The following is a 25,007-nucleotide window of genomic DNA, read 5'->3' on the forward strand; positions in this document are numbered from 1 at the left end:
TCAGCTTTGGGAATCCTCCCACAGATGATGACTGCAACAGTGAAACACGAAGAACATAGTACAGTTGTGTACACTTACCATAAATGTAAATGTTAGAGTGTATTCACTGTTGCAGTCCTGGTTTCCCTCCCTCCTCCACCACCATTATATCCCCTTCCCCCTAGGGGGACATGAGCTTCCCATAGTGGCTTTTAGCCACCAGGACCACTTTACCTTATTTCCTTGTGCTTCTGACTGGTTAGGGCAAGAAAAACTGATGTAATGACGTTGGCTGCCTTGATTTATAGTACTGACGACAGACTACAGGCGACTGCAGCCGACGCAGAAAAACATTGACTCTGGTATTCGGGCCAGCCGAGGGCTACCACAGCAGGGATAACCCACAGGTGATGACTGCAACAGTGAAAACACTCGAACAACTACATTTTTGGCAAGTGTACACAACTGTACTTTCTGTATTTCTGGATCACATTATCTGTTCTCTGCATTGCCCTATGGATTGTCTACAATTTCAAGGATGTTTATGAAGTATCTTGCCCCTGCCATGGTTATGTCATTCACATAGTTCCTTATTTAGTTAATTTGCTTATAATTGCAGAGCTTTTATCTAGATGTCAAGAGTTATTAACCAGGGTTATGCCTCTTCTGACCAACCTGGGCTGCCCATTAAATGTTGCAAAATCCTCCCGACCACTGTTTCCCAGAATGGTGTTTCCCAGAATGGTGTTTCCCAGAATGGTGTTTCCCAGAATGGTGTTTCCCAGAATGGTGTTTCCCAGAATGGTGTTTCCCAGAATGGTGTTTCCCTGCTTTTTTCTAGGTATGGATCACAGCCAGCATCTGCTTTGCACCTCTATTCAAAAGGCATTTCTGATGGAAGATGAGGTAGAGGTTTATTTATCTAGAACCTTTCCTGAGCTTCTCAAATCAGTCTCAGACTTCTGCAAGATAAGTTCTCCCTATGCTAGGATCGTGGCTTCCATGATTCCTATAGCCAGGTTATACCTGGGAAAAGATGCATCTGTTTCTTAGCAAAAAAAAAAAAAAATGGACCCAGTATTACATCTTCTGGAATATGAAATTACAGATGTTCATCGTGTTACACTGCTGCAGTCATCACACTTGGGTTGTCCTGCAGTCAGACGATCCCGCAGTCGGCCAGAGTTCCAAAGTCTTGGTCCTGCGTCGGTTGCTGTCGCTTCTTCCCTGACATCAGTGTGCCAGGGGTATATAATATGCATCCGACGCCGTTTTCTTCAGTCTTTCTTTGCTGTGCGGTGCCCGAAGCAGAAGCAGTTAGCAAGTGCTGGTCGGCCGACTCCTCAGATTTTCGAAGTCGAGTTTCAGATCCGAAGTCTTCAATAAAGCGAAGTACCCTGTTGGGGAAACCTTTTTCTTGCCTCAGACCGATGTCAGAAAGTTAATAATTGTATTTCTTGTGGGAAGCAAATACCTCATAAGGACTTCCACTCACTGTATTCCATGCCTAGGCCTTGATCACGACGTCACTAGCTGTCGGTTTTGTGCTAGATTTAACAAACACACTATAAAGAGACGTTTTGATTTTGCTTTACACTACTTTGGCCGAAGGTTCAATTATACTATGCCGTCAGATCAGCCGACGACCTCAGTACCGAGAAAACGCAAAGACAAGGATAAAAACAGGCATCCGAGGTCCAAAACCGACAATTAAATCTCTTCTAGGCCAGTCGCCGATTCTCAGTGAGGTGCTTTCGCAGCCCCTGACACCCGCTACCTCAGAGCCACAGCCTCTCTTCCTGAGGAATTTTCTTTTGGGGAAACTTTACATACCACGAGGGAGCATTTCCGTTGAGAAAGTCAGGATTACTCAGAATCCAAGAAAAGGCTCAGGGATTTCCTCTTAATGCACCTCAGCACAGGCCCCTGGCTATTCTGCCTGTGCTAGACACTGTGGATGATGTGTTCTCTGAATACAGCTTATCTCCCGACTCTTTGTCCCCTGCTCCAGCTAAGCCAGATAGGTATTATAGAGTCCCTGACTCTCAAGTTTCTTTACAAAAACCCTTCTGTTGATCCAGAAACTATTTCCCAGGGTCCAAAAGGGGTTGAGGCTTCCATTGCAAAAAATCCAGTACCCTCTGACAGAGATTCCAGAGATTTGGATAGATGGGGGAAGAAAGTATACACGTCTGCAACTTTAGCAGTAAGAGCTTTTAAATTCCCAGTTTCACATGCTTAAGTACCAACAGTATTTAATGGCTCAGTTAAAACAGAAAATGCTTGCAAGCTCAGAAGCTTCTGATTGTAAAGAAATGCAGGCTTTATTGCATGCAGTTGAACAGGTGGGAAAACATACTCTGCAATGTGGTTTTGATTCTTTAGAGGCCTCTTGTAGAGCTGCAGTTACAGGTTCTGTTATTCGAAGACATGCTTGGTTAAAAGAACAGAATTTACCTGATCATGTTAAGGCAAAATTATTGGATGCTCCTTTACAGCATGATACCTTGTTTGGTGTTGAGGCAGAAGAGGTGTTAAAGAAAATGGAGGATAAAGCTAAATCTATGCAAACAGTCAAGGATTTCTTACAGGTACAGCCACCTCGGTTTAGTAGAAATTGGCCAACAAAGAATTGGTCCTTTCCAGTGTCAGACAGGCCACAGAGAGGCAGATACAGACACCCAAGAGGCAGATCTCAACCCCAAGGCTCAGACAACGACGGTGGGGCACCTCAACCCCAAAAGGAGGTGAGGATAAGTCTCAACCTTACAGGAAACTGTCACAATGACTTTCCTCTTCGTACTCCAAGCACGTCCCTTTTGGAAGCCCCCTTAGGGGGAAAATTAGCACTTTTTCTCAAAACTGGCAAACAATCACCCAAGACAAATGGGTTCTGAATATTGTGTCTCAAGGTTACAGATTCCACTTTCATACTTTACCAAAGCTAAAGGGAATGCCAGACCTGCCACAAAATCAATGGGCAGAGGCACAGAAACAAATTTCAGCCCTCATGGACATGAGAGCTATTCAAAAAGTACCACAACAGGAACAAGGACAAGGATTTTACTCAAGACTCTTCCTGGTCCCCAGAAAGGACAAAGCCTGGAGGCCCATACTAGACCTTTCAATTCTGAATACTTACCTGGATATTCCGAAATTCAAAATATTGACATTACAGCAGCTTCTACCCATGCTGGGCAAGAAGGCTTGGCTTGTTACTCTGGACCTCAAAGAGGCATACCTGCATGTCCTGATCAGACAAAATTGCAGAAGATACCTCAGATTCAAAGCTGGTACAATGCACTACCAATTCTCTGCACTGCCTTTTGGCTTATCTACTGTGCCCAGGGTCTTCACAAAGTGCCTGGCACCAGTAATGTCATTTTGCAGACAAAAAGGAATTTAAATATATCCATACCTGGATGGCTGCCTCATACAAGCAGAGACAAAGGACATTCTTCTACAGCATCTGGCGTTTGTGAAAAAGTTGCTAATTTCTCTAGGGTACACAGTAAACGAAAAGAAGTCAAAACTACTGCCCTCACAACAGATTACATTCCTGGGTGCCAGCTTAATTACAACTGCCCAGATGGCTTACCTCACGCCAGACAAACAAGTTCAACTATTTTCAATTACTGGCAAAAAAATCCCATCTCCCTGCAAGAAAAATTGTGCAGCCCCTGGGATTCATGGCATCCTGCATACTACTAATACCTGCCAGACTGCATATGGGGAAATTACAATGGTACCTAAAAAATGTTTGGACTCAACACTCACAGTTTAGAAGCAGTAATACCAATGATTCCCTGCCTACAACAGGAGTTTCGATGGTGGTCACAGGCATGTCACCTAAACAAGGGTCAGCCTTTCACCCAACCCACAGCCAGGCAAACTCTAACAACAGATGCTTCGGATTACGCCTGGGGAGCACACATGGCAGGAAAATGCATTCAGGGCAAGTGGACCACAGACCAGATGCATCTTCACATCAATGAAAAGAGATGTTGGCTGTTCAAAATGCCCTAACAGCTTTCAAGGACCTTCCACATCCAGGATAACTATTACTAAAGATGGACAACACCACAGTAATGTGGTACATAAACAAGCAAGGGGGCACTCATTCTTATCCCCTATGCAGGCAAGCCATGACCTTGTGGAACACAGCTCTAACTTATCAAGTATATCTGCAAGCACAATTCCTTCCAGGAAAGAAAAATACTCTGGCAGACTATCTCAGCAGAAATGTCATGGACCCTCACGAATGGAAATTAAATCCACAAATCTTCAGCATGGTAACGCAAAAATGGGGGTGCCCAGACATGGATCTTTTTGCCTCCCCACTGAATTGCCAACTACAAAAATACTGCACAAGGACTTATCACAAACAAGCATGGAAAGTGGATGCTCTTTCGTTCAGCTGGAAAAGCCTAAAAGTTTATGCCTTCCTACCACTGCCTTTCCTTTCAAAGGTACTCCTAAAAGCCAGACAAGAAAAGCCACAGATGATCCTGATTGCTCCAGACTGGCCACGCCAGCACTGGTACCCAATCTTAAAGAACTTAGCTCAAGGCCCACCATGGATTTTGCCTCAAATTTCACACCTTCTGACTCAACAAAACAATCAGATCCTGCACGGTCAGCTCAAAACCCTAAACCTGGCTGCATGGCAGATTCATTAGTCAAACAGGCAACACCTCTCTCTAAAGCTGTTATGGATGTCATTTTGGTGGCCAGGAGGCCTAAACCCTACTCAGAAAAATGGAAGAGATTTTGTACCTGGAACCAGGCTCAAAGCCTTGACCATCTTGTCCCAAACATTCCTCAGATTTTACAATACTTAACTGAGATGCTGGACAAAGGCCTATCCTTCTCATCAATTAAGATCCACACCTCTGCCATTTCAGCTCATTACAACATGGATCCTCCTTTATTCTCTCATCCCTTGCTAAAGCAGTACCTCAGAGGGTCTAAAAACATAAGACCGCCCCGGAGAGCACCGTCACCAACGTGGGACCTCAATTTTGTTTTGGAAAAACTGACCTTGCCACCTTTTAAGCCAGCCAGTACAGCAGATCTAAAATTTTTATCATGGAAAACGACTCTGCTCCTGGCAGTAAGTTCAGCATGAAGAGTCTGAGCTACAGGCATTAATGGCAGTGGAACCTTTTATAATATTTCATCAAGACAGGGTTTCTTTAAGGACAAACCCTAACTTCATGCCAAAGGTGGTATATAGTGTGGCTCTTAACCAATCCATCCATTTGCCAACTTTCTATCCAAACCCCCAGAATAAAGGGGAGAAACCTCTGCACTCTTTGAACATACACAGGCAGCTACGCTTCTACTTGGACAAAACAAAAGCTTTCAGGAAAACTGAGCAACTGTTTGTAGCATATGCTGCAGGATCACAGGGCAAGGCTATCTCAAAGCAGACTATATCCAAGAGGATAGGGCACTGTATTTGTTACTGCTACACTCGGCATGGAAAATCAGTCCCTAATAACATTAGTCCATATTCCATTAGGGCAACAGCCTTTCTCAGAGGAGTACCTACCAAGGAAATTTTGGAGGCTGCAACTTGGAGTTCAGTGCACACCTTTACCAAGCATTACCACTTGCCTCTTTACTCTATATCCAGAGCAGGATTTGCCACTGCAGTTCTGCAGGGCCTCATAGCCAATCCTAACTCTTTTTAGACCAGCCACCCAACCTTAGCTTTGGGATTCTACCCAAGTGTAATGACTGCAGCAGTGTAACACGATGAACATAGTACAGTTTTGTACCTACCATAAATGTAGATGTTAGAGTGTTCACACTGCTGCAGTCCAGGTTACCCTCCCTCCACCCCCTCTGAACTAGCTGGACTTATCTATACCTTTCTATCCTATACAACCTTTGTGGTGTATTTGCTTGTAACTGAAGGTATTGTTTTTATTTTATATGTATATTTTTTATTAGCAATATGTATTGCCTACCTACTTGGGGGCACCTGACATCTGGAGCAAGAAAAACTGAAGAAAATGGCGTCGGATGCATCTTATATACCCCTGGCGCGCTGACGTCAGGGAAGAAGCAACAGCAACCGACGCCGGACCAAGACTTTGGAACTCTGGCCAACTGCGGGACCGCCTGACGGCAGGATATCCCAAGTATAATGACTGCAGCAGTGTGAACACTCTAACATCTACATTTATGGTAGGTACAAAACTTTTAGCCCCTGACGCCCTGCCTCCTGCCAAATCTGACAGGTACTACAGAGTACCGGATTCTCACAAATACCTGTACAGGAACCCTGCTGCAGACCCTGAGGTCATTACACAGGGTCCCAAAGAAGCTAAGACTAGTTCTGCCAAGAATCTTCTTCCTTCTGACAAAGACTCCAGACCTCTGGACAGATAGATGGGGTAAGAAAGTATACACCTCTGCAACCCTAGCTGTCAGACCACTCAGTTGTCAGTTCCATATGTTAAAATATCAACAACATACTTTGGAACAAAACAGAAGATTGCTACCTCTCTTGACAGTGCCAACACTGAAGAGCTGGCAGAATTATACACTCTGCTTGTCAAGTGGCCAAGCACTCATTACAATGTGGATATGACGCCATAGAAGCCTCTAGCAGGGTAGCAGTGACCGGATCTGTTATTAGAAGACATCCACGACTGAAGGAACAACCTCTCCCTGATCATGTCAAGTCTAAACTTATTGATGCACCCTGGATAAGGAACGCCTGTTTGGGGAAAAAGCCGAAGAGGTGCTTAAAAAGGTGGAGACAAAGCAAACTCTATGCAAACAGTAAAAGATTTCTTTCAAGTTCAACCACCCAGATTCAGCAGGAACTTCCCCTCTAAGCACTGGGCCTTCCCTGCACCAGCTGACAGGGCCAGAGTAAGCCCCGCAGGGACAGGACATCCAGGCCCCTATCCCAGGGCCAGCAAAAAAGCAAACAATGGACCACTTCCGCCTCTAAGGCATGGAGTTCTAAGCCAAGCATCTGTGGTAAGAACTCAGTGACTCTCCGTCCCCCCTCTGGCCTCCTTTCACTCATCTAAAACTAGGAGGAAGGCTCACCCTATTCAAGGACAATTGTGTCTCTATAACCAAGGACCAATGGGTATTAAGTCATTTCTCAGGGATACAAATTCTCCTTCGGCGAACTCCGTATTCCAAGAGGGTACCCAGACCTCCCCCCCAAACCAGTGGACAGAGGCATTAAAATAGGTAAAAACGCTAATATCTCAGAGGGCAGTAAAACCTGTCCTTCCGGATCAAACAGGAAAAGGTTTTTACTCCAGACTGTTCCTTGTTCCCAGAAAAGAGGGCACTTCTAGATCTATCCAAACTGAACACCTCCTTTGTTGGTCCCCAGATTCAAAATGCTAACCTTTCAGCAGCTCCTGCCTATGCTCACTCAGAATGCCTGGCTGGTGACACTAGACCTAAAAGATGCTTACCTTCACATTCCCATCAGGGAATCGTGCAGAAAATTCCTGCACTTCAGAGCAGGCAATCAGCACTTTCAGTTCTCTGCACTGCCCTTTGGCTTATCTACTGCTCCCAGAGTATTCACCAAATGCTTGGTCCTGGCTATAGCATTCTGCAGACAGCGAAATATACAGATTTACCCTTACCTGGACGACTGCCTCATTCAGGCGAACAGCAAAGAAAATTTTGCTGCAAGATCTTCTCTGTCAAAAAACTCCTAACTTCCCTAGGGTTCACCATCAACGAGAAAAAGTCAAAGCAAAACCTCACCAGGAAAATTGTTTTTCTGGGAGGTGTGCTAGACACAGCAACCCTATTGGCTTTCCTACCCCCAGAAAAGCAGAGCTTCCTGCCTCTCTACTTCATCCAGCTGGCTTCCAGAAGTCACCTCACTGCAAGGAAGTTCCTGCAAGCCGTGGGATACATGACATATTGCATCCTTCTCATCCCTCTCACCAGGCTTCACACAAGAAAGCTTCAGTGGTACTTAAAGAACCTTTGGTGTCAGCACTCTCAGTCCCTATAGACCACTCTCCCACTGATCCCTTGCATAAGGGATGAATTTCTCTGGTGGGCAGAGGCCTGTGCCATGAATAAGGGTCTTCCCTTCATCCTCCTCCCTTCCGGCCAGACCATCGCCACCGATGCCTCAGACATAGCTTGGGGTGCTAACCTAGCAGGCAGGTGTAACCAAGGCCTTTGGAATGCCCAGCAACTTCACTTGCATATCAACCAGAAAGAAATGATGGCAGTACAAAATGCTCTGACTTCCTTCCAACCCCATCTCAGGCCAGGGGTGGTCCTTATAAAAACAGACAACACCACAGTATGTGGTACATAAACAAGCAGGGGGGAAACCAATCTTACCACCTGTGCAGGTTAGCCATGAGTCTCTGGCTTACAGCCACCTTATGGGGCTACACCTAATTGCCCAATACTTACCATGGATCAACAACACACCAGACCTAGCAGAAACTTACTCGACCCCCACGAATGGCAGCTCCACAGATAAGTCTTTCTGCAAATCACCCAGGAGTGGGAGTCCCCAGAGGTGGACCTCTTTGCCTCGTACCTCAACCACCAGCTGCACAACTTTTTTACCAGGGAGTATCACCTCCTAGCTTGGAAGGTGGATGCCTTGACCTTCCCCTAGAGCTCTCTCTATGTGTGCGCATCCCCTCCTCTGCCCCTTATTCCCAAGGTTCTGATCAAAATAACAGAGGAGATTCCAAAGGCCATCCTCATCGCTCCAGATTGGCCTAGACAGCATTGGTACCCCTTACTATGCAGTCTGGCCTTACAGCCCCCAAAGCTGCTTCCCCTAAGGTCAGACCTCTCGACCCAGGAGAAGAGGGGTGGTACTGCACCCAGACCTACAGGCTCTCAAACTTTCAGCATGGCTTATACACTAAAAACTAATAAGAAGTCACTGTTAAGCAAACAGGTCCTGGACATTCATCACAGAGGCCAGAAGGCCCAGCACAAGAAAATATTATGCAGGGAAATGGAAAAGATTCTGCTCCTGGAAACAATCAAAAGGGGGTGGTAGTACCTCCCAACCTTCCATCCCTCTCATCCTAGGTTACTTAGCAAAGTTGCTCAATAGTGGCCTCTCCTTCTCTGTTAATATCCATGCCTTGGCCATCTCTGCCCATTATGATTCAGACCCACCCGTCTTCTCTCATCCTTTGATTAAGCAATTCCTTATAATATCAGGCCTCCTAGAAGACCTCCTACTCCACTCTGGGATCTGAATTATGTGTTAGAGAAACTAACCTTACCTCCTTTCGAACTTGCCGCTTCAACAGAATTGAAATACCTCTCCTAGAAGACTGCCTTCCTACTAGCTATCATCTCAGCCAGAAGGGTCTCAGAGCTTCAAGCGCTCATGGCTGTCAAGCCCTTCATAATTTTCCATGCAGACAGAGTCTCCCTGAGGACTAATCCCTCCTTTATGCCCAAGGTGGTATTTGATGTGACCCTTACCCAGGGCATACACCTTCCCACCTTCTTTCCCAACCCTCAAAACAAGGGGGAAAGAATTCTTCACTCACTAGACATGCACAGACAACTCTGATACTGTTTGGACCGCACTAAACCATTCAGAAAAACTGACCAGCTTCTTGTAAGCTTTGCCCCAGGGGCAGAAGGGAAGTCCATCTTTAAACAAACCATTTCCAAATGGATTTCACAGTATCCAGTTCTGCTACAGACTACATGGGAAAGCCATCCCTAAGTCGATCCATACCCATTCCACTAGGCCAATCTCCACTTCCACTGCCTTCCTCAGAGGAGTGTCTACCAGGGACATCTTGGAAGCGGCCACCTGGACCTCTGTCCCATACCTTTACAAAGCATTACCACCTACCTCTCTTCTCTAAGTCTAGGGCAGGGTTTACCTCTGCAATTCTGCAGGGCCTTCTGTCCCATACCTAGGACATTACCTATCCTTCCACCCTTTACCTCATCTTTGGGAATCCTCCCACAGGTGTTGACTGCAACGGTGAAACACAAAGAATATGGTACAGTTGGGTACACTTACCATAAATGTAGATGTTCGAGTGTATTCACTGCTGCAGTCTTGGTTTCCCTCCCTCATTCCCCCATTTGACATCTTTCCCTTAGGGGGACACATGTTTTCCAAAGTGGCTCTTGGCCAACAGGACCACTTCTCTCTCTTCCCTTGTGCTTCTGATGGGTTAATGCAAGAAAAACTGATGTAATGATGTTGGCTGCCTTTTTTTTAGTACTGATGACCTGACGTCAGACTACAGGCGACAGCAGCCAGCGCACAAAAACATTGATTCTAGTATTTGGGCCGGCTGAGGGCTACCACAGCAGGGATAAACCCCACAGGTGATGACTGCAACAGTGAATACACTTGGACATCTACAGTTATGGTAAGTGCACGCAACTGTAATTTCTACATACTTTGGATGTGCATAAGCAGCTTGAGTACTGTCTTCATAGAATTGAGCCCATTGGAAAAGCAGACCAGCTGCTTATTTCTTAAGATGTGACAAAGAAAAGACAATCCATGTCAAAACAGACTTTTGAGATGGTTGTCCTCGGCTGTTGTTTATTGGTAGACTTCGGTAATCAACTCAAACGCTACACAGCAGTGAGAATAATGAACATCCACAAGAATGAAAATGCAGCAGTCTTGTCTGTATGTACTTGTTGGCATGTACAATTTTGCCACAGTTTTTAATCTTTTAAAGGTTCAGGATGAGTTGGCTGTTTCTCTTTATTTATGGTCAAGAAAGTCTTGATATTGTCTACACTCTGACTGCTGATTTCCCTCCAAGAGACCAGCCAAGAGACCAGCCAATCAGCAGTCGTAGTGTAGGTGTGGCAGAGTGCCAGAGCTTTGTGAAGCTGTCCAGTTGTATCTTGGGCAGGATGATAGTTGTAGCAAAAGGCTACTGCAGCAGTGAGGATGAGGAATTAAAACTAATATTTGCATGATCAAAACTAAATGTCCTGAGGCGGACAGTTTCTGATGCTGGTTTCAGCTTTTATTTGCATTGAAATACATATGTGTAGAACTGTAAAACAGAATTCTGTCGTTGCCTGAAAAGACTAAGGATTTTTTTGGATGGAGGGGGCATGTGGTCATTTAGAATTACCAAAATGAGTCTGTGTATTTTGGCCAAAGAAAGGCTAAGCACTACCCTTTTTCTGAGAAAGTCAGTGCACTTGTAAACACAGTCAGGTGCATTCAGAAGCCACATGGCTTTAACATTGGTGTGTCCTTAAGGAGTGGTTTGTATACATCCCACAGATCACTACTAGATTAGGTTTAATGTATTTAATCTGTGAAGACAATAAATTGACTATCTTTTTAGTAGTTTTTTTATTTATTGCATTTGTTTACCGGGATAGTCTGACTGGGTAGGAAAACTACCCCTTTCAGCAGTAGCCTGGGTAGAAAAGCTCCAGTAACAACACAAAAGAAAGAAGAAAAAGGTTTAACGCACAGACTGGTGTAATTGGCCTGAATAAAAGTGGTATACAGATGACATTTACATAATGTTGATAGTATACAGAAGTTGCAGTTTTAATAAATGTTGTTGTGGGATAGTAATAGTGTGGCATGATAATTCACTGCTGTTTTTTAACATGGAAGTGATATAAACTGTATAATGCTATAGAGATACAACAGTGGGAAAGCAAGAGGGGGGAGGGATAAAGAGTTGAAGAGGGGAGAAGGAGTATTACTAGTTAATAAACTGGTCAGTATTTATCAGTGCACTACCCCAGTAAACAAATATAAATATATAAGTAAGTAAATAGTATGTATAGAGGTTTGAAGAGTGGAGAAAGTAGTACTGGTTAGAGGTTTTATAGAGGTTTCTCATTTTAATTTCTCCAAAAAAAACCACTCCAAAGTCAAAGTATGATTAAACTTCATGATATTAGTATTGTTTCAAGTCTTTGTCAGACTAAAGTGCTCTTTGCAGCAGCCACAATGTGGCCAGAATTGATCCCTTCTGTAATTCATATGGGGTTAGGTGTATTGGTAGCATATCTGAATACAGTTGTAAATTGTTTTATGATGCCTATTGCTTCTACTACTGCTGAAACTGTCTGAATCTCCTTCTTCCACACTGTCATCATTTCTGAGTGCAAGTTGTGGTATTTTATGACTTTGTCTCTCTCAGCATGTAAGACACTGCAATCACTGGGTATTGCAGTTTCAGTAATCAATGCTACTTTTATCTTTTCATAGACTACTATATCTGGTTTTCTCTTGTCTATTTTCCGAACTTTTGGTAATGAGTGATCCCATGTGGTATAAACTTTATTCTGTGCAGTGCTTTGTGGTTTATGTTTCCAATGCTTCTCAGTATTGTAATGTTTGCACAATCCCCAATGCAGCAGTCTTGTCACATTATGCCTTTCAGTGTACAGGCCTTCTGCCATTAGTGTATCACATCCAGCAACAAGATGTATGACTAGGGATAGGAGGATGAGAAAGTAGCCGTATTAGGGTGAATCTGTATAGGCTCGGTTGGAAGTTCTATGGTTTTAGTAGTTGGCAAGTGTTGGAAAGTAAGGTTATCCAGGTGCAGTACACAAACATAACCATTTTCTATTCAGTTGCAGTGTAAGACTTTGTGTAGTTTATGTGAATAGAGTTGCCAAGTTTTTTTATGATATGGATTGGGTGCTAAAGTGTGTTGCTGATTTGCATTTGTAAACACTGCAGTGTAATATGAATGACTGAGTTGCACACAGAAATGCAGTCATACCACATTATCGATTTTGTTTTGAGAATAATGCCAAGAGCTGTTTTTAATTGACCAATATAATTAAAATATTTTATGTATTATCAAATTCTGTTTTCCTTTGAGCGCTACTTATAACATTTTGTTTGTCTCTTTATATGCAGCATTAAAACTTCCACTTGGCAAAACAACAGTGATGCATTTGGTTGCCAGAGAAACATTACCAGAACCAAATTCTCAAGGTAATTTTAATGGTTGTAACACATGAATGCAGTTTTGTAACCACATTTCTGGCCGGGCACTGTCGACACATTTCACTTGGAATAGTGCATCTTGAGGAGAGTGTAGTTATTCTAGGAAACTGAAAAAAATGGATTATCAATCCTTTCATAGTTTGCAAAGGGAGCATGGTAGAATAGATCATGTTAGCTGAAGTTGAGACTTGATTAATCAGAATGATTTAGTCTATTGCTGTTTAGTCACAAATTACAACTATATTGACTCTGAGGTTATGGAACTGGATGGGTAAAGAAGTTTTTTCCTCACCCAAAGGCTGAACAGTTTCTGCTGTAACAGTGTATACAGAAATGCTTGATTTTCCTTTTGCTCTTAATTGACTTTTAAAAGTTGACACGTCTATGTTCACCGTTGCAGTAATATTGTGGCTGTACATTTTGGTGTTTGATTAGTATCCATTAAACTATTGGCAAGCATACAGTGCTTGGATTTACTGATTCTATCTTTTCATAAGATTTATCCTAAGATTTAAAAAAAATGCATACTTTAGTGAACATTGTATTTATGCCACATGAGTCTGTGGTTGTGGCACAAATAGTATACACAGTCATACATCCCCAGGATACTGTAGCTGGTCTGTAGCAATGCCATCACAAAATAGTACACATGTGGTCTGAAAGTTAATCTCCCAGCTTTTCTTCAAAACCTGTGAGCACTCATTCCATTCTGCTGAAAATATCTGTACAAAAGCTGCCATCCTACATATTGACATAACCCGCAATGGGAAGGTAGCACATTCCAGACGTTTAGCATTTTAATAGTTACTTGTATGAAGCATTTTAATTGTTACCTGTATGTAGCAGAATGTGCTGCACAGAAAACTGGCAGTGCCAAACTAATCTCCCTGTTTCCAACCTTCATTTTTGCTTGTAACCATACTTGACTTTCAGCATAGAAAGTGTAATGTATGGATTCAAGGGTGTGAATCCACACCATGGGTCCTGTAACTTGGTACGAGTTGAATGATTTTTATAATTCAGCACCATTTAGTACTTAACATCAGGAATTGTTATAGTTTCAGCAATCCCCTCTGTGTTTATCTGCTTTATTGTATCTTAGTGAGTTCCACCCAGGCTGCCAAAGTATGTAATCGTAGTTGATGAAGCAGTTTATGCAGAAGTCCTGTGTGCTAAAGATTAGGCTTTGTGTGTATTGTTAGCTGTTTCTAGGGATCTGCACATGTGTTGGTATGGTCGTCTTTCTTTGTAAGTTTGGTGGGAGGGGCTTCTTACCCCCACCTCACTTAAGAAATAAAGCACTGTAGGGGCAAAGCTCTGCAGGCTGAATTACACAGCTTATGTTCTGATGAAGATGTACCTTCACAGCCTACTCAAGCCAGACTGTAATAGCAGTGGTTTGTGGTATCTGTACCTGTTCAGCTTCATGTAGGCTGACTGTTACCAGTAGTGCCAGCTGCTAAACCTGTTGCATCACTGCCCCAGAACATTGTAGTCCTTACTATGTGGAGACGTATTTAAGCTTTATGTTACACAGTTAGCACAGCTACTCCTATATTGTCCACAGTGTGATAAGTTATTTATGCAAGGGAGACTGTTCTATCTGGATCAGCTGATAATTTAAAGGACGACGTTAACAGGTTATCATAGTGGAACACACTGAGAGTAGAAATTGCAAACTGTGTTGAATCTTTATTCGTTTGTGTTTGTTTTTTGGGAAAGTCCATCTGAACATAACCTCTTTTCAGCAGAAGTCCAAGGGCAAAAAGCTCCAGAGATGTCATGGTTTATAATATTTTACAATAAAAAGGGGCAGTAGACCTTAAATGTACACTAGTCAAGCTAGCTTGATGAATTTCCTAATGCCGACAAGTTAGCTTTGCAGTTGATAGCTTGGTGAGTGACTGTAGTGGTAAATGTTTGGGTTACTTTGCTGAATGTGTGTCTCAACTCATGATAGTATTGAAGAGATTGGATGTACTAGAGGAAAAAAAGGGGTTTAATCTGTCTTGGTGTTGATGTATGGTACCCATCAGTGTAGTACAGAAAGACCGAATTGATTCCAGCATACCTTCCTGTCCAAGTTAAAACTTGCTCTTTTATTTAAAGGCCACAGTCCCAATTGGACTTTAGTAGTGTTGGCTAAGCCATTTCCCATTAGTTCATTTTTTTAAAGATTGGATTGGAGAAGCCTGCATTGCTGCTGTTATCAAAAAAGAACAGGACATGATACAAACCTTACGAGTGGTGGCAGGACTTACTAGTGGTGGCAGGAATGAAAGAGTAATATATATATATATATATATATATATATATATATATATATATATATATATATATATAGCTATGTAGCTAAGAAGGCTTTTGTTTACAAGATCAGGCATTAGAGACTGTTTTTGCATGCACTCGCACACACACACATGTGCATGTATGTGCATGATATGCTCGTATGTGTGAATGACAACTTTGCATATAGACTGTTAACAGTCAGCACTTAAGTTGAGCTTTTTATTGACCCTGTAGCTAAAATCAGTAACCTGTCTTTAGGTCACATTTAAAGCTGGTCATCCAGGTGTTTGTGGTGGTGGTACATTTCCCTTGTTCAAACTACTTACATGATGCCACTGGTGATGTAACAAATACCAGACAGAAGTAATGAGAGTTTTTACAGAATGCTATGCTGATGGCCTTAGAAACTGCGGAACAGCTTCTGACAACAGAGCAGTATTTAAATAAATTTTATGAAGGATGCACACTGTTGGATTCAGGAGAACAAAAAGCATTTTGTGATTAGTAGAGTTCTAAATTTGGGCTCAGTTTTCCTTAAAGGAGGTTGGACTGTAGATTGTTGGGACACGCAAGTCAACATTTTTGAGAATACAGATTGAAGAATTAAACGTGTAGGTAATATTTTTTGTTGTTAGGGGAAATCTAGGTACAATTAGGTGTTAAGTCAGCCAAAAACATTTTTCAAGGTTGCTATCTAAATGTAAAGTGAGAAAAAATATGCATAGTTTGTAGGGAAGGGCATACAACAGAATATTTCAGAAGTATACCAAATGAGGAAAAGCAAGGAAATTGTTTGTACTGTAGTAAATGGTGTACAAGAATAACTGTAAATAAGTGATGGGTAATGAAACTGAGCTACACGAAAGCAGTATAGTAGCAAAAGAGTGAATGTTAGACAAGAAGATAAAATATGTAGCTAGAATGTAGTACACATGACGTGTTAAACTGGAAGTTGGTATAAAGGTTAAGAAGAAGGCCGGAGTTTTGCAGCAAGTAGTGAAGGGAGACGATGGAGAAGAGAATGAAGTATTAACTATAGAGAAAAGATGAAGTAGAAAGAGGAGTCTGACGTCAAAAACAGTAAGGCATAGATGTGTGTCCGTAATTGTTTATCTGTAGAAAAATCCTTTAAACCTTTATCAGTTGAGCTATAAAGTAAAGGGAGCAGATGTCACATGTTAGCAAGTAGATTTATTTAAGTAATAAGGAGCTGTTAAATGAATGTTAGGGTTCATGATACAGTGGAGTAAATGGAGCTGTTAAATGAATGTTGGGGTTCATGATACAGTAGAGTAAATAAATAGTGAGATTGACAATGCAGTGGATTTGTTTGGGACTAGAAAAATATTCCACAGTAAGAGTGTAATTTAGGAACAGCTGTAGATTTCATATAATAGATTAGTGCTTGATAGCACCAGGATTGCCTTCAAGTACTTATTTTAATAGGTGAGCACTGCTGGAGGCTAATAATGAAATAAATTAAAACAGTCTTTGAGAATGGCTAATCTTTTTCACATTCATGTGGGGAATCATATGGGTGGAGGATTCTAGGGTAAGAAGAATGAGTAAATCTAGATGTAAAAGTGAAAATTACAGACAGGAGAGTTAGGACTTTGTGAATGAAGGCAATACTTTGGAGTGCTGGCGCAAGAATAAATGTCATGTTTGGTAAGGAGTTCCCTATAAAATGTAAATTGAAGTTTAGACAGCTTGTTTCAGATCATTTTGCTTTAAACATGAAAGAATTAAAAGAATGGAAACTGATTTTGGATCAGAAAAGACCTCCCTAAAGCACTCGCTGTTTGTAAACATCCTTTTCTGGTGCTATACAAGTAACTTGTGTACATGTCTGCCTCCATTGTCATGCTCTCCTTAATTGGCTTGTAATTGAAAAGGATCCAGTAGTACCCAAAGAAATGACAGCTGCATACTAACCCAGGCATCTCGCTCTGCTTCTCAGGGTACAAAATCCTGCCTATGGATGCATCCAGCTTTTAGTATGCTTATACAGGGCCCCCTCAAAACGTGAAATTTAGGCAACTAGAACATAATTTATCAGATCAGTGAACCCAGCAGTCATATGTTACATCAATAAACTGGAGGAGCTTTTGTCAGTTCTGCAGACTGGCCGCAATAGCCTGAGACTTATCCAGTCAACAGCAGCTTCCTCTGCAGGCCTTTGACATTCCTTCAGCTGCCACCTCTTTGTAAGACCATTTGAGAAGGTCCAGATCAGTGTTCGTGAATGGAAGTTGGTTACCAAAATCTTCCACACACTGGCACTAAAATGGCTGGTGAGTCCTGGCTGTAGAGCTTTGTTTCACCTCGCGTCACCAAGAGCGTCTGTTCCAAGTAGGCATTAGGGAGGCTTGGGCATTGCATGCCTTTTCAGCCCAGTAGGATAGGGACCTTCCTGTACACCTTCACTCAGTCCCTTACTAGTACAAGTTCATGTTTAAGTGCTTATCTCTTAAACACTGTTAAATCGAACCCGATACAAAGTGAAAAACAATAACATGAGAAACAGTAAATAAAATGCTCTTAAACATGAAATGCTGTTAAATGTTCAGCATGCTAGGACAATCAAAAACAGATTTACACCAATGTGGAAGTTTTCTATTTGTACAATGTTTCAGATCAAATGAAAGATCCAGAATATCCATGTACAAAAAATGTCACAGAAAATGGTCATATTCAGATAGATGATCTCTAATGGCTTCCAAGATTAAATATGTCCTCCTGTTCAGCGAGATAAAGGCTGATTCAGCAGAAGTAATTTAGCCAAAAATAATACTTGACCTGTACGAGAGAAGAGTCTCATTCAAAACTAAATTCCCATGCATGATAGACACATGAAGTGTAAAGCAAGCATTTAGCTCAGTGCATTCTAAGAAACACTCCTATAAAACAGCCAGGCATTTGAAAAAGTCCTGGACCACAGATCCCAGTATGCCCTGTAACTTCTTCCTAATCTGTCAAGCAAGTTTCGAAAAACACACTAACAAAATTTGAACTGCTTTGAAGGTATCCAGGATGTCCTCAGATACAATGCACTTTCCAGGGAAAATACCATAACAACTGATATTCGCAGGTATGCAGGTTTAATGTAACCCAAAGTTAATGAGGTATAGGGGAACAAGGGTTCCATAAACAAAATAGATACAGACTGCTTAAAAAAGGGAATGGCAAATGAGTGTACCCATAAAACTTCTGGTAAATTGGTTACCGAACAATTCAGAGCTGTGTTTCAGACAACAGGCAAAAAAATAATCACCTGACAAACTTCCTTTTAAATAAGAAAAAAACACTAGTAACATTACATTACAGAAGCAATTACATAATGGGTATGTGCACATTAGACTATACAACATAAAATATATTCTCAGTAAAATACATGGTGATGTTTACACAAGACACATTAATTTTAGTTTTGCAAAACATTTGTGGGTTTTTCTTTTGTTTTTTTAAGGTACACTTTAATGAGAATGCAACACTCATATGCAGCTCACGTTAATATTTAAACTCCTTGGACAGAAGCAGGTTGATATAGTCCTCCATATTTAGTCTTCTCTATTTTTGAAAGTTGAAACAAAAAATAGATTATATCCAGCATTTTGAAGACATAGTAATAGCTTCCTTATGGGTAGACAGATATTCAAATGCTTCCTAATTCTTGTTTCTAAATATCCAGCTTTACTTCCATACATAAAAAACTAGAACAAATCTGGCAACTAGCCAAGTAAACAAGGCCACTAGAAAAGAACAATCTGCATAAACATTTACACTGCAATTTTTAGTTCTGAATGAATGTAAACATTAATGGTTTTAACCTGCACACCACGTACAAAAAACACATTTGAATGCACCTTGTAATCTTCCATCAGTTTCCTTGCTTACAGAAAAAGTTCCTTCAGATTATGCCTTCTTTGATACTTAAAACTGCAGACAACATGTAACTAGAATGCGCTTCTTGGTTGGAGCATAAAAACACTCCAGTTATTTCTAACAGTCTGCTCCACTTGTTCAGATAATGTACCATAATACATACAAATTGCACATTTTTTTTTCTTCAGTAGGTTTGGAATTTCTTCTTCCACTTAACACTTGAGCTGGTTCCAGATAATAATAGGACCAGCCTGCCATTCTGGATAAACTGTATTATGTCAAACATTATCTTTATCCACAATGTCTACAGGGTCTTAACACTTTACTGCTGTAAATGGGTATTAATCTCAGTATAATAAAGATAATCATATTGATCATGCATGCCTGCAGTAGTCTTGCCTGTATGGGATATATCCTACCAAAAATATAACAACCAGTCAGCTTTCAAAGCTTCTGAGTACAGTTCACATGCCTAAACTGTCAGGCAGCTCGAGCTGAGCTGACTAAAGGACAAGTTTGAGCTCAAGGCCCTACAATACCTCTCAACTTTCCAGGTTTTTGCCTTATATTTTTGGTCTGTGCCTCATAAAATTTGTGGTTTTCTTCCAAGTCACTTGAATGATCTGAGGATCAAGTCACCAAATAATGACATACATTTGAGTTTTGGACTCCAGATCCTTCAGAAAATGAGAAGTTATGTACCTACCATAACGTTCCATGTTAGTTGTCTTCTTCTCGCCTTCTTTCTTGCTGGATGGGTTCGGAGCCGATCCTCGGCTCCAACTCGGCCAATACTAAAGCTCGAGAGCTATTTTTACCGGCTCGAGGCTCCCCTATATCCCACAATGCTAGGCGGTAAATACCCAGATCTCGTTTGATAGCTAAAAGTATAGCAGTGCTGATCTCCTAGAGACCGAGAAAAAAGAAATCCACCTCTATAGAAACCTACTTGTATAACTATCAATCAGGGGCAATAGAGGTGGTTGACGCTGTGTAAGATAAAAGATCCCAAGGATCCTCTCGGTCTGTCGGGGCTAGGGGGATGGAGGATGGGACGCAAGAAAGAAGGCGAGAAGAAGACAACTAACATGGAACGTTATGGTAGGTACATAACTTCTCAATGTTAAGTTGTCAATCTCACCTTCATTCTTGCTGGATGGGACCGCGTCCCTAGCACCTTTATCCTGGGTGGCTCATCGGAACAGACTCTTGAGTACAGTGGAAAAAAAGTTAGCCCGGTTTCTGGAGGCCATATCCAATTTATAATGTGATATAAAGGTATGAGGAGAAGCCCATGTAGCTGCTTGACAGATGGAATCTATGGGCAGTCTGTCTTGAAATGCTACAGATGTAGCTAATGCCCTGGTCGAATGAGCTCTAGGTCGTGATGGTAGCTTTTGGTGTCCGAGTTCATAAATTAAGGAAATTACAGAGGCCAGCCATCTCGAAAGGGACACTTTGGAAACTGGAAGGCCCATCTTGCCTTCCGCATAAGATAGGAATAGCTGGTTAGATTTCCTAAAGTGTTTAGTCCTATCCAAATAATAACGAAGCTGGCGATGAACATCTAGGAAATGTAACTTTTGTTCTACCTTGTTGGAATAATTAGGGAAGAGAACTGGAAGGTCGATAGTCTGATTCAGATTAGCCTCAGAAGAAACCTTGGGTAAAAAGGAAGGGTTGGTCCGAAGGGACACCCTGTCTTTGTGGAAAACTAAGTATGGAGGACGACTGCAAAGAGCATGAAGTTCAGATACCCGTCTAGCAGATGTTATGGCTACTAGAAAAAGGATTTTCCATGAAAGCAATTTCAGAGAGCAGGAAGTGGCCGGTTCAAAGGGGGGGGGAGAATCAAGGAGGCTAGAACCAAATTTAAGTCCCACTGAGGTGGGGGGTCTCTAATTGGGGGCTTGAGCAAAAATATACCTTTTAGAAAGGCTTTGCAAAGTTTATGGGACATGATGCTGGAGTCTGAAAAGCCTACATGGAAATTAGATATAGCCGCCAATTGTACTCTAATAGTAGACGAAGAAGAACCTGAGTGAAAAAGTTCTGCCAGAAAGTCTAGTATAGACTGGATAGGTGCAGTGAAAGGGTCTATGTTATTAGTTGCTGCCCAGAAGGAAAAACGTTTCCACTTGCTATTATAAATCCTTCTTGTAGAAGATTTGTGGGAGGCTATAAGGATGTTACGGACCAAATGGGAAATTAAAGGAAGCCTGGCTAGGGTAGGAAGCGGAGCAACCAAGCTGTGAGGTTGAGAGATGGGAGGGAGTGGTGCAGCTGACCCGATTGATAGGTCAAAAGATCTGGCACTGGATCCAGATGCCAAGGCTGCTCCAACAGAAACCGGTGAAGGAACGGAAACCATATCTGACGAGGCCAGTAAGGGGCAATGAGGATCATGTCGACTCTCAATGCGGTAGCTTTCTGAATTACTTGAGAGATCAGTGGAAAGGGGGGAAAAGCATACAGAAGTCCCCGGGGCCAATCGTGGACTAGAGCGTCCCTGGCGGGTTGACCTGGTAGGGGAAAGAGGGTGAAGAAATCGTGACACTTGCTGTTTTGGGGAGTAGCAAAAAGATCGCAGCAAGGTCGGCCCCATTTCTGAAAAATTTCTTCTAGCACTGACTGAGAGACCACTCGTGTGGTATGAGTATGGCCCTGCTCAACTTGTCCGCTATCACATTGGACTTCCCGGGGATGTGCGTTGCTATCAGAAACCGCTGAGATGAGATTGCCCACTGCCAAAGTCTGAGTACCTCTCGACATAAGGGATAAGACTTGGTTCCGCCCTGTTTGTTGATGTACCATACTACAGACATATTGTCTGTCTGAATTGCAATAGTCCCGGTGGGAAGAGAGTGTTGAAGGGCTTGCAACGCTAAAACTACTGCTCTTATCTCCAGAACATTTATGTGCAAATGGCTTTCGAAAGGTTGCCATGTGCCCTGGACCGTCCTGCCCTGACAATGCCCCCCCCCCACCCGATCAGGGAGGCGTCCGTTGTCACCGTGGCAACCGGGGGGGGACGGACGCATGATCTGCCCTGAAGAACTTGAGGGGAGGTCATCCACCAAGATAGATGCTTCTTGCATGATTGGGTTACCAGAATACTGTGAGACATTGGGAGCTGTTGGAAGGACCACTGAGAAAACAGCATCCACTGGAGGATCCACATGTGAAAGCGGGCTAGGGGAAGAAGTGTAATGGCAGCTGCCATGAGACCTAAAACCTTCAAGACAAACCTGGTTTTGATCCTGTCGCACTGAAGAAGAATGTGAACATGTTTGCGGATATCTGATACTCTTTGCTCTGTTAGCTTCGCGAAAAGATGAATTGTGTCTAAGGTGGCGCCTATAAAGGTAATAGCCTGACAAGGCAACAAGGCAGATTTTTTGAAATTTATGGAAATGCCTAGAGCTTGACAAGTATGAATGGTGTAGTCTCTGGATATGAGAAGTTGACGCCTGGCGGTAGCGGTAAGGAGCCAGTCGTCTAAATATGGAAACACCTGGAATCCTTGTCGTCTCAGATGAGCCGTGACCACTGCCATGCATTTAGTGAACACTCGGGCTGTAGTGACACCAAAGGGCAGGGCTCTGAACTGATAGTGACTGGCTCCCAGCCGGAAGCGGAGGAAACTTCTGGAGCATCTGTGCATCTTGATATGATAGTACGCATCCTGAAGGTCTATTGAGCACATCCAGTTGTCCTGACCCAAGAAGGGTAGAATGGACTGAAGCGTGACCTTCCGGAATTTTGTTTTGTTTACAGACTTGTTTAGTCTGCTGAGATCCAATATCGGTCTCCAGTCCCCTGTCTTTTTTGGAACCAAAAAGAATTTGGAGTAGATTCCGGATCCTTGCTGGTCTGCCGGGACTGGCTGGATAGCTCTTTTTGACAGCAGTTTTGATATTTCTAGTGCTGCTTGTTCCCTTAGACCGGGTGGAACGTCTGGAAGGGGCCCTTTTGGTTGAGAGGGGATGTGGACAAAGGGAATTTTGTAACCCTCGGATATAATCGACTGTACCCATTTGTCTTGAGTGAGAGAAAGCCAGGCTTCTGGATACTGTGATAATCTTCCCCCGACTGCCTCCGAAGGCAGACAGTCGGGCAGCTCCTCAGGGATGCTGAAAAGGTTTGTCAGAGAAAGTTTCTCTGCTACCTTGATTTTGCGGACCCCCCCCCCCTGCCCCAGTCTATTGCTGTTCCCCTCTCTGCCTCTAGAGGGGAACTGACTCCGTGCATCAGGTGAGACTCCCTGTGATTTGCGGAACCACATTTTCCCCCCCTTCTGACCCTTTGGGTACGGTCTAGAAGGGGTAGAAAACCGGACTCCCACGGCAGAGAGAGTCTTGCCATCCTGTTCGCACCTAGTCAACGTGTCCTTCACCTGAGGTCCAACCAACGCTGAACCATCAAAAGGGGAATTAGTGAAGGACGCCTTGAAAGGGTCTGCAAAGTTACAAAGCCGCATCCAGGCATGACGTCACAAAGCTACACCTGTGCCAGCGGTCGTACTCGCCCCATCGGCCGCATAGGAAAGAAGCCGCATGGAGGAGTTAACGATTGAATTCAGGGTTGCCAACTGGGAGTTCATTTTGTCTCGAAACCCCTCAGTTGTTGGATCCTGCAAAGCATCACCCATTTCCTTGAGCATATCTCTCTGAAGACGGGTGAAGTGACACAAGTAGTTCAGCGAACGCATAGCAAAGGTCGCTGAGGAGAACATCCGCTTACCGTACCTATCCATAGTCCTAGATTCCTTATTAGGAGGATAGATAGGTACCGAAGGATCGGCTAATTCCTTCTTAGTGGCTGCGGCCACCACCATAGCATCAACAGAGATGCCCTTGGATAAGAATTCTTTGTCCTTAGGAGCTGTAATAAACTTGGACGGCCTTCATGGGGTAGGTTCCACCGTATCAGGGGCTGTCCACGCCTTCCTTGCCACCACTTCCATGAGGGGGTCAAAGGGAGGAGATACCCAGGAGGTGGAAGGGCGAGAGCCAAAAGCCTCAAGGTAGACCGACTCGTCCTCTGAAGGGTTAAGAGTAAACCAGTTCCCCCTCTGTCTAAGGATCTCAAGGATGTCTGAAAAGGAGACATCCTCAGAGGAGGACCGTGGGGACCCTTCAGACTCATCCAAGTCGGTATCCGAGGTGATAGACTCGGGGGAGTCAATATGCTTCCTCTTGCATTGTTTCTTCCGAGGGGGTTCCCCTGAAGGATCAGGAGAAGCCTCGGAAGAGGAGGATATTCCCAGTGGGGAAACTTGAGATGTTGGCTCTCTATGGTCTGGGACGAGAGGGTGGGTAGAGACCATCGCAGGCACTGTAGAGGGAGGAGCTGAGGGAGTTGACCATGGAGCAGACACCGGGTCTAGCACGCTCCGCATGACCTCGAAGGCGCCCTTATCAGGCGGGGCCGAAGATCCCCGCTACAAAGAGACTAGGACTCCTCCCGGCACCGAAAGGGATGGCTCCGAGGCCGATGTGGGGTCTGAGCTCACCAGCGCCGAAGCTCCGAGAAGGAGAACGGGGTCGGACAAGGGTCCGATGCCACTCGCCCCCTCGGAGCCGACGAGGGAAGCCCGACGACAGAGCCGAAAGTGGAGGTATCGGCTCCGACGCACCGACAGTCACAGCTCCCAGAAGCTCCGGCTCCGAACTCATGGGAATCTGAGGAGGAACTGAGGAAGGGATGGGCATAGCCACTGACCTTTGGGTAGGGCTATGCAGTATTTGGGCCAGTGCCTGGGATTTGAGAAGTCTGCTCACCACCCTCTCTAGGTCGTGGTCGGACAGTCTGGAGGACCGAGAGGAGTGGGACCTATGGCTCCTCTCTGATAAGAGTGGAGATCCCGGGGCCGAGTGGATAG

General features: G+C 43.5%; 1 protein-coding gene across 1 annotated transcript in view; it reads left to right on the forward strand.

Annotated features, from left to right (window-relative positions):
- The window catches only part of UBL3 (ubiquitin like 3), an 853,162-nt gene that overhangs the window by 622,056 nt on the left and 206,099 nt on the right, over nt 1-25,007 (forward strand). Inside the window, exon 4 of the mRNA XM_044073254.1 lies at nt 12,860-12,937. Within this exon, the coding sequence (XP_043929189.1) occupies nt 12,860-12,937 (78 nt within the window). The remainder of the gene's footprint in view (nt 1-12,859; nt 12,938-25,007) is intronic.

The sequence above is a fragment of the Protopterus annectens genome, chromosome 5.part1, assembly GCF_019279795.1.
Source record: "Protopterus annectens isolate FY-2018-M chromosome 5.part1, PAN1.0, whole genome shotgun sequence".
Lineage (NCBI taxonomy): Eukaryota > Metazoa > Chordata > Ceratodontiformes > Protopteridae > Protopterus > Protopterus annectens.